The sequence below is a fragment of the Ostrea edulis genome, chromosome 7 (genome assembly GCF_947568905.1).
Source record: "Ostrea edulis chromosome 7, xbOstEdul1.1, whole genome shotgun sequence".
Lineage (NCBI taxonomy): Eukaryota > Metazoa > Mollusca > Bivalvia > Ostreida > Ostreidae > Ostrea > Ostrea edulis.
The window spans coordinates 86,927,538-86,947,095 of NC_079170.1; the positions used below are offsets into that span (position 1 = coordinate 86,927,538).

The 19,558-nt window shown below is 33.4% G+C and overlaps 1 protein-coding gene across 1 annotated transcript; it reads right to left on the minus strand.

Annotated features, from left to right (window-relative positions):
* Positions 1–1,549: 1,549 nt before the first annotated feature.
* On the minus strand, positions 1,550–14,423 carry LOC125653408 (fibrinogen-like protein A). Its single transcript, XM_048882865.2, has 5 exons — positions 13,717–14,423; positions 12,977–13,119; positions 10,903–10,999; positions 7,183–7,344; positions 1,550–2,210 (listed from the first exon to the last, which is right to left on the minus strand). Exons 1-5 carry the CDS (start codon positions 14,015–14,017, stop codon positions 1,963–1,965), a joined length of 951 nt encoding a protein of 316 aa, XP_048738822.2. The 5' UTR covers positions 14,018–14,423; the 3' UTR covers positions 1,550–1,962.
* Between the last annotated feature and the right edge of the window lie 5,135 nt (positions 14,424–19,558).

Genomic DNA, 19,558 nt, shown 5'->3' on the forward strand with positions numbered 1-19,558 from the left:
AGCTGAATATACAGTACAAAAGGGCATTTTTATAAAAGAAACCATTGATGAAAATTGTTTTAGGGATTATAGTTTATAATTTATAATGGTTTTGCCATTCCAACAAAGTAACAACTATTGGCCGAGTATTTATTTTTTGACGTAGGCTTGACCTTCTGATAAAAGTTTAATGTCGTCGTCGTTTTGAAATAAACAATTGTAATAACGAATTGAGGCACTTTAAATAGGCCTACCCTAGTAAGTAAAGCTGTTGAGATTTGTTACATTTAATATACTCCAGAAAAAAGAGACTGTGCTTGTGAATACTTGGTACCGCAGCATGTCGAGGTGCTTTCGATTAGGCTTGTCCAGTAGACGGTCTATTCCTTGTCGATGATAATAGGCCTAGTGTGCACATATTTTTGTTTTCTGATTGTAATTTTTAAGTAGATACAGACCGAGTTGGCATTTTTGTGGCCAGTAACTTGCATTATATGTCAGTAGGAGCAACATCATTTAATTTTGTTATAGAAGAAATTCTAAATAGATACAGAATAATAGGTTTTACGCTTTATTTCATGCATGGATATGCATAAACACAAAAAATATGTTATCCAAGCGGGGACAGTGTCAAAAGTAGTTCGGACCGGAAGTGCTTTATCAAACAGGCGTGTGATAAAGCTAATGCTTTATCTCACTTTCAATATACACCACATGTATGAGATAAATACGTGTATGTATATTATCTGAGTTCAGAATGTTCTCTTGTGTTTTGTCTTATTGAGATGATATATTGTGCTCTTTGACTTAATGATGCTGCTTTAAGGCATAATTGTTGGACCTCTAGTGTGTTCATTTTCAAATCTATTGTAATATAATTTTTGATAATAATGAGTCAGTGCTAGGAATACGAGACTGATATGATCACGTGACAATATTAAGAGTAATAATGTATGGGTCTCAAATGCCCGTCTTTATGATGAGTATTTGTTTGTATCAGAATAAGATGTTTTCATGATGAGTATTTCTGCGTATCAGAATGTTTTTTATGATGAGTATTTGTTTGTATCAGAATAAGATGTTTTCATGATGAGTATTTCTGTGTATCAGAATAAGATGTTTTCATGATGAGTATTTCTGCGTATCAGAATGCTTTTTATGATGAGTATTTGTTTGTATCAGAATAAGATCTATTTATGATGAGTATTTCTGTGTATCAGAATAAGATCTATTTATGATGAGTATTTCTGTGTATCAGAATAAGATCTATTTATCATGAGTATTTCTGTGTATCAAAATAAGATGTCTTTATGATGGCTATTTGCTGGAATACAAACGTTATCTTTAAGAAGATATTCAAAGATATATATATATATATAAATATATATATATATATATATATATATATATATTGATGAGTATTGATGATATATATATATTGGTGATGATATATATATATATATATATATATATATATATATATATATATATATTACAATGTGTACAATCCATTACCACGACAATTAACCATATACAACAAACCACGTGTTGATCAAAATAATACAGATCATGTAGTGCATATAATATATTGATCATGCAAGGTGAAGATAACGAACAATCATTTGTTTAACAATCAGTGACTTATACTAATAAATGGAACACAACTCAATCATTTTACACAAAGTGATACAGTTCATCACTGAAGAAACAATTACATTGATTTTGATATTCATAAAGCGTCCGTAATTATTCTCTCTTTGTCATAGATACATAAGTATATCCATGACATGATTCATTTAATTGGGTCTACTCTGCATTGTTGTCCCTTTTAACGCTGTGTCAACTTTCCAAAGAGACCAGACCGGGTATTGAAGACCAGGCACAGCGGACCCGGCGTACTGTCCGTTCAGGTTGGATTCAGCACAGATACCATACCACCAGGACATGATTTAGTCATTTTGTCAAACACGGTATATATTGATGTTAATTCTTGTGTCTAATCAGCATTGCTGTCCCCTTTAATGCGATAGAGGATTTCCAATGATACCATAGCGGGTATTTGCGAACAGACACAGCGGATCCGGCGTACTGACCGTTCAGGTTGGAGTACGCAGTGTAACCGTACCACCAGGTTCCGTGGTAGTATACCGCACAGTTACCACCGCTCCACCCGTCATTGTCCTCATCATGTGTAGTGAACATATTTCCATTGTGGTACTCCAAACTGTCTCCTACAACAGAGTATTCATAACTGTTATAAATATCAAATGTCTCCTACAACAGAGTATTGATAACTGTTATCAACATCAACTTTCTCCTACAACAGAATATTGATAACTGTTATAAACATCAACTGTCTCCTATAACAGAGTATTGATATCTGTTATCAACATCAACTGTATCCTACAACAGAGTATTGATAACTGTTATAAACACCAAACTGTCTCCAATAACAGAGTATTCATAACTGTTATAAAGATCAACTATCTCTTACAACAGAGTATATATAACTGTTATCAACATCAACTGTCTTCTACAACAGAGTACTGATAACTGTTATAAACATCAACTGTCTCCCACAACAGAGTTTTGATAACTGTTATCAACATCAACTGTCTCCCACAACAGAGTTTTGATAACTGTTATAAAGATCAATTGTCCCCTACCATAGAGTATTCATAACTGTTATAAACATCAACTATCTCTTACAACAGAGTATAGATAACTGTTATTAACATCAATTGTCTCCTACAACTGAGTATTAATAACTGTTATAAACATCAACTGTCTCCTACAACAGGGTATTGATAACTGTTATAAACACCAGCTGTCTCCTACAACAGAGTATTGATAACTGTTATAAACATCAGCTGTCTCCTACAACAGAGTATTGATAACTGTTACAAACATCAACTGTCTCCTACAACAGAGTATTAATAAATGTTATAAACATTAACTGTCTCCTACAACAGAGTATTGACAACTGCTATAAACATCAACTGTCTCTTACAACACAGTATTGATAAATGTTTTAAAACATCAACTCTCTCATACAACAGAGTATTGGTAACTGTTATGAATATCATCTGTCTCCTACAACAGAGTATTGATAAATGTTTTAAACATCAATTGTATCTTACAACAGAATATTGATAACTGTTATAAATATCAACTGTCTCCTACAACAGAGTATTTATAACTGTTATAAACATCAACTTTCTACTACAATAGAGTATTGATAACTGTTATAAACATCAATTTTCTCCTACAAGATAGTATCGATAACTGTTATAAACATCAACTGTCTCCTACAACAAAGTATTGATAACTGTTTTAAACATCACCTTTCTCCTACTACAGAGTATTGATAACTGTTACAAAACATCAACTGTCTCCTACAATAGAGTATTGGTAACTGTTATAAACATCAACTGTCTCATACAACAGAGTACTGATAACTGTTATAAACATCAACTGTCTCCTACAACAGAGTATTGATAACTGTTATAAACATCAACTGTCTCATACAACAAAGTATAGATAACTGTTATAAACATCAACTGTCTCATACAACAGAGTACTGATAACTGTTATCAACATCAACTGTCCCCTACAACAGAGTACTGATAACTGTTATAAACATCAACTGTCTCATACAACAGAGTTTTGATAACTGTTATCAACATCAACTGTCTCCTACAACAGAGTATAGATAACTGTTATAAACATCAACTGTCTCATACAACAGAGTATAGATAACTGTTATAAACATCAACTGTCTCATACAAAAGAGTACTGATAACTGTTATAAACATCAACTGTCTCCTACAACAGAGTACTGATAACTGTTATAAACATCAACTGTCTCCCACAACAGAGTTTTGATAACTGTTATCAACATCAACTGTCTCATACAACACAGTATTGATAACTGTTATAAATATCATCTGTCTCCTAAAACAGATTATCAATAACTGTTAGAAATATTAACTGTCTCCTACAACAGAGTATTGATAACTGTTTTAAACATCAACTTTCTCCTACAACAGAGTATTGATAACTGTTATAAACATCAACTGTCTCCTACAACAGAGTACTGATAACTGTTATAAACATCAACTGTCTCCTACAACAGAGTATTGATAACTGTTATAAACATCAACTGTCTCCTACAATATAGAGTATTGATAACTGTTATAAACATCAACTGTCTCATACAACAGAGTACTGATAACTGTTATAAACATCAACTATCTCCTACAACAGAGTACTGATAACTGTTATAAACATCAACTGTCTCCTACAACAGAGTACTGATAACTGTTATAAACATCAACTGTCTCATACAACAGAGTACTGATAACTGTTATAAACATCAACTATCTCCTACAACAGAGTACTGATAACTGTTATAAACATCAACTGTCTCCTACAACAGAGTACTGATAACTGTTATAAACATCAACTGTCTCATACAACAGAGTACTGATAACTGTTATAAACATTAACTGTCTCCTACAACAGAGTATCCATAACTATATTGTGAACATGAAAAATGACAATCAATGACAATCTTTAACATTACATTTTGATGATATATGTGATTACGTTCCGAGGCTTCTATTGATATTACTTATTGCGTTAAACAGCATTTTGTTGTGAAACATCGAGTTTATTGTATAGTTCATAACGTCTGATTTTGATTAATTATACATTAATTAATACATTTGTTGAATATTCATTCACATACTGAAGATAGTTGCTGACATATTCTGATAATACTGACACATATTGATAATATTTAGTGACACATACAGATATATACTTACTGATACTAAATACTCACTAACGATTAAAAATGCTATAGAATCGACACTAAAATAACAACGTCAAACTTTTCTCATTTGTCAATCTTTTCAAAAATATGTTTGTAGAGTGATACCACATTACAATAAATATGATGCGTCCCGAAACTGAGTCAAAATGCAGCAAACTACGTAACAGTGGATTGACGTATCTTTCGTTTTTGGAAATCATTGTGGTAAATAGGAATATGAAAGATTAAATGTAAAAGTTTCAGCGTGAGTCAATCGAGGTATGCATTGCTCGTCCACCATCGATTGTATACGACATAGATAAAAAATACTCTTGAAAACTACTCGTCTTTTCTGCATGTAAACCTTATACGGTACCAATTTTGATACACCAGATGCGCATTTCGACAAACAATGTCTCTTCAGTGATGCTCAACCGAAATGTTTGAAATCCGAAATAACAATGAAGTTTTAGAGCTATCATAGGGAAAACAGTGTGCCAAAAAAGTGCAGTCAAATTCGTCTAAGGATAAGATCTATGCGTGAGGGAGATAATCTTTAATTTTGAAAGGAATTTCTAAATTTTATAACAGCAATTAAATATACATCCGTATTTTCAAGCTAGTAACGAAGTACTTAGCTACTGGGCTGTAGAGACCCTTGGGGACTAACAGTCCACCAGCAGAGGCTTCGACCCAGGGGTCATAATGTAAATTTTATACGGTACCAATTTTGATGCACCAGATGCGCATTTCGACAAATAATGTCTTTTCAGTGAAGCTCAACCGAAATATTTGAAATCCGAAATAACAATGAAGTTTTAGAGCTATTAAATTGGAAATTGGAAATGTGGAACTATATTTAATGAGAAACATATGAGGGCGATAGTGGTTGTGATGATCTTTGAATTCAATGATGAAAAAAAAATAAACAAATGATACGTTTGTAAATCTGAATTAACAGGAAATATTCATACTTGATAGAAAATAAATACGCTAGTAATTCTTTCGAAAAACATTTTGTATACAAAATGTAAGCATTTACAACACACCAAACAAAGATAAAAGTACTCGAAATAAAATTTGGTTGAACTCTGATTGCTATAATGCTCATAAAACTTTTTCTGATAGCCAAAAAGAATGTATAGAAAGTATGATTTTAGAATTTTTAAAGATGCACTTTGCACAGCTGAAAGAAATAAATCTACTTTAGATAAGTCTCTTAAATTACAAACATGTTGTGAAGCAAAACATTCGGAAATTAAAAACATGAAATCCGAAAGAGTACTGGAAAATTGTAAATAAAAAAACAAAGAAAAATTATCCTGTACATATCTCTGATTTTTTTAGATATCTTAAAGACATAATGCAAATGATAATGATGATGATGTTCAGCTTGATGTTGACTTAGAAACAAATGATGTAAATATAGTTGATGAAATATTGGATGTATAGAGAAAAGATAACAAATCAGGCATTGTATCAGCACACTTAAGAATGGCAATTTAGGTGTTGTGGATAACATTGTTAACGAGTTTATAAAATCAAGCTGGATTTAGAGCAAAATATTCTACCCTTGATCCCATTTTTTGCTTTACATTGTTTAATATATTTACATCAAATGGGCCAAAAGAAAATTTTGTGTTTTTTTATAGATTTTGAGGCAGGATTTGACAAGGCATGGCAAGTTTGATTGTGGAAGAAAATGTTGAAGTATGGAATCTGAGAAATGCTTCAAAGTCATTTTAAAAAAGTACAATGAAAGTAAATCTCGTGAGCCCTATATCCTGATAAGGTAAATGCTATATATTGAATAGTACCAAAACCTTTATTTTGATAAAATCTTAAACTTCGTTTTAATTTTCTCAACGACTATAATGAAAGTTACGTAGACAAACTAAAATTTTCAGATTTTAAGCTAATATTACTCTGAGCGGTTTGCTTTTAGTATATTATTGTATCACTGTGTCCATCCCTCAAATTCTCTCTTACCTGTTTCATTAGTTCCTATGATGCCTTAACATGAAATTGAACCAGTAATGTTTTGATCTTGTATGTACGGGTAATTAGAAATTGATATCGTGAAGATGAGTACATAATTTCAATACTGTAGATTCCTTATTTTTACATTATGAAGCGAACGTTCTACCACTGAGCTAATGCTATCGGTGACGATAATGAACAGTGATCAATGAAACGATGAATTATGTATCATGGCTATACCAATATATCTATCATCTAATGCAATGATTCCTAAAGACCAATTAGGGCGCATAATCATTGACCATTTAAATTTCATATTAAGTTTATTTTTTATTATATTGTCTGTGTGATTTGAATGTGTTTTATATTGTGGTGAGTTAGCATGATGATATGTAAAACATTCTTACCCGCTGTTCCATTATACCCCGACACTGTTAGCAGGTATTTACTGCTCTCGTCTCCAACTTGAAATGTGGAGTACAGGGCGTACGCTTTCTCGTCATCAAAACTCAACAGCTCCACTCGTAGTTCCTGATTTGTCTTTGTCAAATTGTGAATTGCATCGTTTCCTGTTCATTAAGAAATGAAAAAGAATATTGGTGCATGGAAAGAAATTATATAGGGCTCACGGCGGGTGTGACCGGTCGAAAGGGGATGCTTACTCCTCATAAGCACCTGATCCCACTCCTAGTGTGAAGGGGTCCGTGTTTGCCCAACTGTATTTTGTATTGCTTATAGGAGTTATAAGATCGATCACTGTTCTTTATCTTCGCCTTTCATGTATATTCAGTTTGCTATAGAGACATGTAAGATATACTTTTTACAGAGATGAAATGTTTTTATTTTTCTTCAAAAATGTTAGGGCATCGTCGAATATTCGTTAATAACGGCTGCATGCAAGCAAGCGTAATTTTTGTCTTCTTGTATGTAGAACTTACACGGTACCAATTTTGATGTACCAGATGCGCATTTCGACAAATAATGTCTCTTCAGTGATGCTCAGCCGAAATGTTTGAAATCCGAAATAACTATGAAGTTTTAGAGCTAAATATAGACAAAAACAGCGTGCCCAAAAAGTGGAGCCAAATTCGTCCAAGGATAAGAGCTATGCATGAGGGAGATAATCCTTAATAAATTCTACGCAATTATGTCTTAGCTGCAATCTGGAATATTAGATTTGTGATTGTTTATTACCAATACTCAACTATAGTGATACAGACTTAATGTTGTTACATGGTATTGTGTTCATGATTCAGAGACTGTTAAAATATTTTTTGAATTGCTTTTCTTGACATTTAAGCTTCTTAAACAGTACACGTTGTTTGAAGTAGCCATTTTTAGTTCAAATATCTAAATCTTTTTATTGTTTTATTTCGTTGATTTGTAACACTTCGCATAGTGCTCTACATAGGAAAATCGATCTTAATTATAATGGTTTATTTTGATAATTTTAGAGATACTAGATTTTATGTCATCTTGTCATTTAATTTCATTTGTTTTAGTGTTGCATTTTTCATATCCTTGTAAAGTGCCTTAGATTAATTTGTTTTATGTACGTGCAAGGCGCTATATAAATTATATCGTTATCGTTATCATTAAGTAATTATCTTTATATATACTTGTATGTGTCAACTGGAGGCCCAGAGGAAGAATTTTACCGCAGGTCACCTTTTTGAAATAAAATAGTATTATTGCAACATTTTTATTGATATCATGTATGAAGTGGTTACTACGGAACAATGTTAGTTTTTCCTGAGTAAAACAGTAATAGTGTATCGGAATTCTACTTTTTAAAAAATCATATCTACTGATATCATTAATTTTTAAGGTGGGTCCTTAGTCCTGGATTGTTGCGGTTTAGGTAGCATTTATTTGTTTGGAATCAATAAACTAGCATTCAGAGAAATGCAAAAAGACAAAACAGTTAAGGATTTCCATATTAATATTCATTACAGACACTACTAAAGTCATTTACCCCTATGTAGATTTTTATGAAATTCATTGGAAACAGTTATATGTTGTTATTTTAAAATAAAAACAACAAAATATTGATAGAATTGTATTTAGTTATCGGGAAACATGTCAATAGCTAAAACACATGTCATTTTCAATTTGTTCATCAAGTTTTAGAATGACATGTGCAATATTATTGAATTGGCATTATTCTCCAAAATGTTAAAAAACAAACAAATATGAACATATTTTCCTTATAGCATAGTTTACATATCATTTTTTCTGTTTATATTAGTAGATGTACATCTGTTATAGTTATTTATCAAAAACAATCCATACCTGTCCTTAATACTTTCAAATCTATAGCTTCCAGAGTATGTATACCCCATAAAAAACCGAAGCCTGGCACCATACAGCTCAGCTATTCAAAATCACTCGTGGATTAAAATTTTATGCAATTTCATGAAAAGACACAGACAATGATTCCTTATCACCTTGGTAAAATGTTTGTGAAAAATAAAGGAAATTTATCGCATAATTGACTTTATAAATAATTTAATGAAAACAGAGTTATTGTCATTGGATTCAATATTTTGAAACATATCATTGACTATTCAAATATAACTAAGACTTTTTAAACATGTTATGGCTAACAAGATCTTTTTACAATAACTACTGAAAAAGACTCCAACAAAATTTATGTTCCAGCCATTAAATCATTGACTTTGCAACATCCTATGACGTCACAGGCCTGTGGAACTGCGTTAATATGCTTTTTGCACATCTGAGCCAAAAGCACAAGTGAACTTTTTTGATCACCTGTTCTCCCGCTGTCTGTCAACTTTATTTATTTTTTACTCCTCCTAGGAACCACTGGGCCTATTCCAAGAGATTTGTCATAAAGAATCATTTTGGGAAAAGGGATCCTAAATTTTTCAATGGAAGAGTCTACCCTTTCCAAAGGGAATACTGTTAAGAAATTTTGAAAATATGATAAAATCTTTTAAAGATCTTTTGAAGAAACGCTGGACCAGGAAAAACAACTCGTATGTGAAAGCTTCCGTTAAGAGTGTAGATTAAATATTTTACCGGTGATGACTCCCTGGAAATGAATGGGGGCAGGATAGGGGATCAAACTTTTAAATGGGGATAGAGAGGAAAATCTTTTAAATTGTATTTCTTAATAACAACAGGACCTTAATTAGTCATATCAATATGCATGTATCTCCAAGCAATGTACGTTTAGGTTTAAGCAATGGTTAGGGTGGGATTTAAGTTTTATGCTGGTATATCCGTATAGGGAAGTTTCTGGACATACATATGTTTATAGTAACAAGGCCGTGATTAGTGGTATTATATCCTCGGGTAGTCAAGAGTCAAATTGATTGAACTGTGGTTCCTTTTGGTTCATTTGGGTCACAATAGGGAATGGAGATTTTACCTGGGAACGTACTAATGCCTTGAAATGGTGAATATAACGAACATCGATACATGTCATCAATCCTATACAAAATTAATGGTTTGGCAAACATGAACCCCTGGATATGCTAGAGGCGAGGTCAAGCATCAAGAAGGACTAAACATCCCCGTTTCCCGGTCTCACCTGCAGTGACCCCCATATCTTGATTATGTAAATGATGGAATCCGTAGTAAAACTTATTATGTAAAGGAAGACGTAACATTTGGTGTGTAGTACGTCGGACAGTACTCGACCTAATGATGTGTTGAACTTGATTGATTGATTGTATCTTGTTTTACGTCCCTCTCGAGAATTTGTAAATTAGATTGTAACATTAACTATATAATTTGCGAAATGTAGACATAGAAGGAGACAGTGTTTACGTGAAACGTAGAATGCAATCATATCCCCCTGTCCTGATCCCTGCAATATTTCACTTTCATTAGGTCATTTCCTGTATGAGAAATGACTTACTTTCCAGTATACCATAGATACAGGAACACATATTTGCATGCACCATGCTGGATGTATATGGTGAGATCCATCTTGAATTTACCAGTCTTGGGGAGATGCATGTTTATCGATATATTCACGATATCGCAAGGATACTTATATTAACTTATTGATCATGGTTGGCGACATTGACCCAATGGTATATTAAATTGAAACTGTTTTATCTCAATCGGTCTTTATGTAACATAAATAGTAACCCTACCAATCCAGTAGTTTTTGGATGGATGTCCAAAACCCCTCTTGTAATCTGCCCAAGTCCTATAAAATTCAGTAGATCCATCCTGCCGTTTTTGGATAGCCTACAAAATATATAACCTACAAAATATATAACTTACAGAATGTATAACCTATAACATATATAACCCACAAAAATATATAACCTACAAAATATATAACTTACAAAATATATAACGTACAAAATATATAGTCTACAAAATATATAACCTACAAAATATATAACTTACAAAATATATAACCTACAACATATATAACCTATATAATATATAATCAACAAATTTCATATTGTGTAAGGTAACCGAATGTATTCAAAGTTCATTTTACGATATGTATGCATCAATGCAAATAGTAAAATACCGCATTACTTCTCAGTTTTATAGTGTTCTAGAAAATACTAAGCCATCGTCACTTAGTACGAATTATTGTCTTCTATTTCTGACCATGTTGAAAGTTGTTCAAAATATATACTCTCTGGATTTTTATTTACTTTGCGTAGGAGGCTCATCTGCATATTGTAGACAGGCAGGCCACTGATCACGTGACTGAAATGTGCTATGTTCAGTCTCCACGTCATGATCATGACTGTCTTCTCTTTACTAACCATGATATCACAGCATATCAAACTAATCACAAAATTCAGCAAAATGTTATTATTCGAAACACTCGGCATTCTCATTTCTAAATACCGAGCGTTTGACGAAGGAATCATCGCTTCATATTTTAACGTCTTAGGCTTGATGTGGCCACGGCTCGAGCGGGGGTCGCACTCACGACCTCCTGGTTACAAAACGAACGATCTATATGTACCAATTAGTTACCGTTGGTACAAGTAAACTTAATTTGAAAAATAATGTGTAATACTCTTCTACTAGATATTGACACATGTAACCTTGTATCAGTTGCGGTGACGTAATAAACCTTGTTTTGAATTGCAAAAGTTTGCACTTTTATTCAGTTTCTGAGTAAAATGTTCTGGGTTTACACATCGATAAAAATGTTTAATCGTGAAATAGACGACCATGGTACAATTATACATTATGTTCTAAATAACTGGGTACTGGGCTTAATGACCGATATACGACTGCGTTTCAAACAGCCTTAACCGCGTGTTCGAATTCATTGTAGGTGGTAAATCAACATCAGACATTGTTTTATGAACTTTGATTATTCCTACTGTATGTTAGTATTTATTCTTTGATATATTTTACTGTAAATATTCGTATATAGATTGCTAAATCTTTGAATCGTGTGTAAATGAATTTGCTGACTTGAAAGTGTGATTCCGACCCATGGCGATGTTGTGTGTAACTGTACAACTCAACACAATTTGAACACATTGTGTTTAGTATCCTAATCGTCGCTGTCTGTTATGGAACCGTACGCCTTGATACAATTAATTTTTCCATCTAAGTGCACTTTCCCACAAAGTTTCTTTCTTGGGGATTCAGTTTTCTGTTTCTAATATTGCCGATAAGTTGACCACTCTACTATAGGATATGTTACCGTCATGTATCGGTGACATCACTGACTATTCGTATTTATAATGGATGTAAATAAAACCATCGATTCAGGTTACTATACTATTTTTAGAATTATTCATTCTTTATATTTTCTTTCAATATCAATTACACAATATTTCGATCACAGATCGATGCTATAGAACGGGCAAATGGTGATCCACAGAGACTACAATAAATTACAGCGTTATCATCACTTTCCATAGAAATTCTTACGGTTTGTATTTCTGATTTCCAGTAGCCAAGTACTTCGTTACTAGCTTGAAAATACGGATGTATATTTAATTGTTAGGATAAAATTTAGAAATTCGTTTCAAAATTAAGGATTGTCTCCCTCATGCATAGCTCTTATCCTTGGACGAATTTGGTTCCAGTGTTTAGCACTCTAGTTTTTCTTTTAGCTCTTACAAGTTTATTTTTATTCGAAAATTTCGGCTTGAGCATCACTGAAGAGACATTATTTGTCGAAATGCGCATCTGGTGCATCAAAATTGGTACCGTATAAGTTTTACATGTACTCACCGTCCAACCCCCTCCATCGGTAGTCATATCACAGTACACACTCTTTTTCTGATTATTGACATTTATCGAATATACCCCATCTTTGTCTTTCACGTCTGCGTCATTTTGTAGAATCTCCATGCAACTTTTATGCAGATAACGCACTGGAAGAAAGACATGATCAGCTATTTTAAAATTGCTAGTAATGGTATAAGGTTGTAATACTCATTAATGCACAGACTGATATACGTATTTCGATGCGATTGTCGACTCATACAATATTTTGTATAACATATAAAAAGGTAAAGGTTCTGCAAGATTTGCTAGACAACTGAAGAAGAACTTTTCCGGCATGTACCATCGTTTTTTAAACACAAGGGGCCACCATGAGAAGACGTAAATTTCTAAATTGCCTGAAAAATCTTGACAAACAGAGAGTTGACAGAACAAATTATCGTAAACGTTCTAAGGAACCAAAGGTACAAGGTGAAATATATTGGTACAAACATTTATACTACCGATCAGTCCAGTCACTACTTATATATATATATATATATATATATATATATATATATATATATATAATATATATATATATATATATACACTACTTGCGTGTTAATGTTTGTGTGTCTGGTGTATTTCAAAACGAGAATGTGAAGGAACATACACCAAAGTCCCATGCAATATATTCATGAGCACAGTATGTAATGACCTCGGGAAGTTCAGCTCCCAAAAATGAAGGTTTTAAAACAACATACCGTCAGGATAAAAATTCCTCCAACCTTTTTCATTAATGGTCATGTCTGCTGGGTCGCATGACTGATGAATGCGACACTTCTTTTGTTGGGGATTAAAGCCAAAGCATGCGCAAAGTTGACCACACATAGCGGAACATTTAGTGAAATATTCCGAATGATGTATTGCCATGAGGCTGACATTCGACATCTTGTTGTCAAGTGAAACTTCCATCGTGTAGCACTGGGGTTTTACATCTGCTTTTGACAAAGTACACAAAATAGTGTACAGGAAACAGCGAGTGAATATAGTGATGACTTTCATTTTGTCAACAAGCGATCCAACTCAGTTATTTGCACAGATCAAATAAAGTAATGACCAGAAAACATCACAATCAAAGACTGACGTCCTCACTATCTCCTGTCTGACTTACAGAAGTCCTCCCTATCTCCTGTCTGACTTACAGAAGTCCTCACTATCTCCTGTCTGACTTACAGAAGTCCTCACTATCTCCTGTCTGACTTACAGAAGTCCTCACTACTCCTGTCTGACTTACAGTCGCTTTCTATACATGCACGATTGTAGTATTATTCACGACTTCTAATATTGTTGCTTGTTATTCCCATTGTTTAGCATGATACCCTGACGCAAGGAATATTTAAACAAATCAGGATACTATTGGGCCAATTGAAGTTTGCGTATCTGACACAGGCAAAATGATAAAAGACATCCTCTTGGGTTTACACATCAATAAGCAAACATGCACGGTTACTTTTACTGTCTCTATTCTTTTGTGACGTACGTTTACATTTATTATCAAAGTTAATATGTTACAATTGACATATCAATCAATATGACGTGCATATTTTCCATACAATTTTGATATGAATTATCTCAGTTTAGAAATTGCAGAAGGGGAAGCAGGTTTACAATGTTTAAAGCTTTTGGACATTTCTGTAAATTGCACAATTCATACAGTAATGGCGAAATCATTTACAGTCACGTGATAAACAAATGGTCATTGGTCATGTTAACCATAATGATATAATATGTTATGCTAATGAATTTTCAGTTTGTTCATCATCCCAAAATTCAACATTAATTAGTTTTAGAACTTCGTGGCATATTCTATAGATATCCATTCTTATTTTGTAGTATAAAGCAGATACAAACTTATTATCTTAGTCATACCTTTTTTGTGCAAATGACCACTGGTTGAAAATTTAAACCATAAATAATCTTATTCTAAAAGAACGTTACTAACTTATAATCGCAAAAAATGACATCTGGTTCGTTAATGTCAAACATGACCTGTCAAGCATTGGTATAGAATGTTTGTTTGAGGAGTCCTGTGTGAGTCAACTTATATATTACAAGATGTTTTTGAGTTTAGAAATCCCGTGGGGAACGGGCTCAGAATAGGTCCTTAGTACTCCGAGGAGACTAAATGGGACAGTCCTTTGAATTACAACGAAGTCCATTGTCACAGTAGGCATGGCATGAAAAGGATCCCTCTCTGCTCAAAGACCGTAGCCGCCGAGCATAGGCCAATCGTTTGCAGCCTTCTCTGGCAATGATGATGTCTCCATTTGAGTGACAAATTCTCGAGCGTCTTGGTTAGAAAATGTAAATCAATCAATAAAGAACAAGGTACAATTGTGTACATAAAAAGGCCCCAAAAATTTCTCTGATTTAAATGTGTTTTGAATGAAGCTTGATCTGTGTTTTGAATAAGTTAAATACATTCCAAGAATACTATCTCAACTTAAATCAAAGTTATTTCTAATTGTATAGCATTATTATAAGAATTTTTCCCGTCTTTTTTCAAAAAGAGTTTGATAACTGTTAAATTTGATCCAGATTATTACTTAGGTTGAGCATTACTGAAGAGACATTATTTGTCGAAATGCGCATCTGGTGCATCAAAATTGGTACCGTATAAGTTTTACATTAGGAAAAGATGTGCCCATCCGTTGAGCAAAATGCAATTAATATATATTGTGTATTAAGAGAAGACGAAAAATGTATTTGAATATGAATTTGCTCGACGCATGGGCTGTATGTTTTCTGAAAGGAAAACACCCTGAATTTATGAAATTTTTCATTGATTTTGTCATTTTTGTCAATTTTATGCGAACTTCACGCTCCTGTCATACAACACAAAGCAATTTCGGATCAAATCAAACGTAGTTTTGATTTGCTTATATATTCCTTATTTGAATGCCAGATTTTGGGACCCCTGCAAAAATCATCTATTTTCTGGGCCAGATGACAGTAGAAACTGTACCTACTTCTTTAGAATATTTGATATTATTTGAAGTAACCCACACTATCGTTTCTTTTATGTGCATCAAAGGGTGTTCGATATCAAGATTTGTTTTAAATCAAATCTTTAAAGACCAATCAACTTTATAAATGGAAAAAAATGTCACTATTTTCGGGTCATCTTCACATTTTTTGAATATTGAGGAAAAAAACGGGCATGAGAATGTTATGAAAGATCACTTTCATTTTATGTTTCACTGTGCTTATATATTGATTTGAGAAAAAAATTTAGTACTTATATTTCACTCAATATAAGAATATTGGTGCACAGATTTAAAAAAAAAAAATAATGGTGGTAACCAACTTCTTTACAAGCATTTTGATTCACCGGACCACTTCATCTTGTCCATGAAGGTAAGGATTTTGGAAAAAAAATTACCATTACACAAATAGTCCAACATTAGGTGGGGTACGTAGAAAACAAGATCACTGGATCAGGACTCTATAGCTAGGTACTGAATTTCCATATGAATACAATGATAATGTATATGATATAGGATATTTGACTAGTCCACAAGAAAATAACGTGAATGTGGTGGGACTCTTTTCGAATATTCAAAGGTGGAAGCTATGAGATTGATCACTGTTCGTTATCTTCACCTTTCATGGAAACGCAGTCATAGACATCGCTCATAACACAGCTGATCTATACTTGGATTTTTCAACACCTGAATATAAACTGAATGCTATGATTATGGATGTTGCCAATCACAGGTTCTTTAAACCACCACGGGTCATGGATGACATTCCTTCGAAATCATGCTGCCAGTTCCTTAAGCTGACATTTACAAACAAAGGAATAGATGCCGTCAACATCAGCAACATTCGTCGTCGTAAAAGGATTTAGTCGTGTATTCCAACTTATTTCAAGTTCAAGTCTACACCCAATATTTCCTACAAATATACTTCTACTTTTGCATCCAAACTTTTTAATTATAAACAAACATTGCAGTGCCTGGATATATACCATCTTATGCTTAATCCACCTACGTGTTCTTCATTTTCTTTCAACTATAGTCCAGCTGGACATGCCATTACTGGTGATGTTGATATACAGTGTAGTTGAAAATGAGGACCCCAAAATCACTTATTCTAAAAGGTACTAAATACAGAGAACCTCGGTCTTTCAATTTGCAACAGAACTTCATATCCATTATGAATTTTTTCGAGGATTATGCCAGACGATGAGCTAAATATGAAAAAGAAATACATGTACTTGATACATTGTCAGAATGGATTAAAAGTATAAGAAGTATATCAAAATCCCGTATATTAAAACAAAACTGCGTACCATCTATCCTTCTGTGTTTAGTAAACCAGAAGCGATTAAATAATTAGATAGATTACATGAGGAATATGTGTTGGTTCCAGCTGACAAAGCTTTTAATAACATTGTGTTTGTAAGGCTCATAATTACAACTGTATTTTAAACGAACTTGGCATGGATTCCACTTTTGGTAATCATACGTTTACTCCAACTGCCCATTCAAAAGACGAAATTCTCAAAAACCATGATTCAGTTTTAGACATATTTGATACTCCAGTCAATGGGTCGGATGAATATAAATTACCATACCTATACTGGATTCCTAAACTTCATAGAAACCCTTACAAACAAAGATGTATTGCTAAATCCAGTAAATGTTCTACCAAGTCCCTATCTTTGCTCCTCACGAAAATATTAACAGTTGTGAAGGAAAAACGTCAAAGGTACTGAACGACTATATGCCAAAAGTGGTGTAAATCAAACGTGGATTCTAAGACATTTTAAAGAACTTTTAGTAAACTTGAAATTGCAAAACTGTTTTCAAATCAACAACATCAGAACTAATGACTTTTCAACACTTTACACAACCATTCCTCACGATAAAATAAAGGCTAGACTTTTGATATCACAGACGGTTGCTTCTTCAGCAAAAATGGAAAACGGAAATATTCAGATTTAGGGATCAGTCATTCAAAAGATTACTTTGTTAAACACCACTCTGATTCCACGCACAAGTACTCTGAAGTTGAAATAAAAAAATATGTTAGAGTTCCTCGTTGACAATATCTTCGTGGTCTTTGGTGATCAAGTCTTCCAACTGTATGTTGGAATTCCCATGTGCACGAATTTTGTTCCTTTGTTAGCTGACCAGTTTTTATATTTCTATGAAGCAGAATTTATTCAAAAACTTTTACGAGAGAAAAAATCTCTTGCTATAATAATTTTCAATAATATGTCGATTCGATATATCCCACTGAACTCGCAATAAAATACACCACAGAGTCGTCCACTTCTGCTTCATACTTAGATATTTTATTGAACGTAGATATTAACGGCAAACTAACAACTCAATTTAATGAGAAATGGGATGAAATCAGCTTCTCCATCGTCAACTTCCCATATGTATATAGCAATATTCCATTATCACCTGCATATGGTGTTTATATCTCTTAAGTGATTAGATGCGCAAGAGCTTGTTCTACTGATGGTCAGTTTTATAAATCGGAACAGGCAAATCTGGCGCAGGGGTTCCAAAAGTCTCGTTTAAAGTCAGCATTTCGCAAATTCTATGATGGTTATAACGATGTAGTTCGTCAATACAACCTATCATTGGGTCATATGCTGTCTGACGTGTTTCATACCGATTGTTAGGCCGTTCTTAACACCCGGACTTTGACTACGAATGTCTCCATTTACCTGATCAAGATATAGGGCTCACGGTGGGTATGACCGGTTGATCCCACCTCTGGTATATCTGGGGTCCGTATTTACCCAACTCTCTATTTTGTATTGTTTATAGGAGTTATGAGATTGATCACTGTTCGTTATCTTCACCTTTTATTAGGCATATTTATTATACAACACCTGCTGTCATTAAATTAGTTTTTCTTCTCAGTGTAGACAATACTTAAGAACTCATTAATTTACCGTTGTAAACCAAGACTGTTTCGCAATTTATAACGTATCATTTATAACGTAATTTTTATAATGTATGAACGGACGGAAAAATCCGTTTTCCATTATAAGTTTATTTTTGCGACAAACCAGGATCAGTTAGGGTATGGTTTGTTAAACGTTCCGTTAATCTCGATCTTCTCTCTTAACCAAAATAACATGAGGAGTAACTCCTATAAATCCCCACTACAATAATGAGTTAGTAATTACACACGTGTTGTACAGTTAAGAACATCATTGTTTGCAGACCAGTTCTTAATTTGCAAAGTTATAGGAATCTCCATGGTATCAAATGTCGACAGATCGATGTGTACGTAAAAATAAACTTGATGTGTACTAAACATACCAAATTACCAGTCGCTGCCTCCTTTCAGAACATTGATTGTCCGGTATTTTTAAATGCAAATTCAGGGTTTTTTTTCATGTAAAATAACATTGTCCGCACCCCACTGTTTTGGTGGTCGTAATGAAAGGAAAGCATGGGAACTTGAATGAAGTGATAAACTGTAGGTTGAAGACTCCCCGCCTTAAAAACATGACGTTTGGGCAGAAGATATTTTGTTAGGTTTTTATGTTCTGCATGTTGAGACTTTTATAAA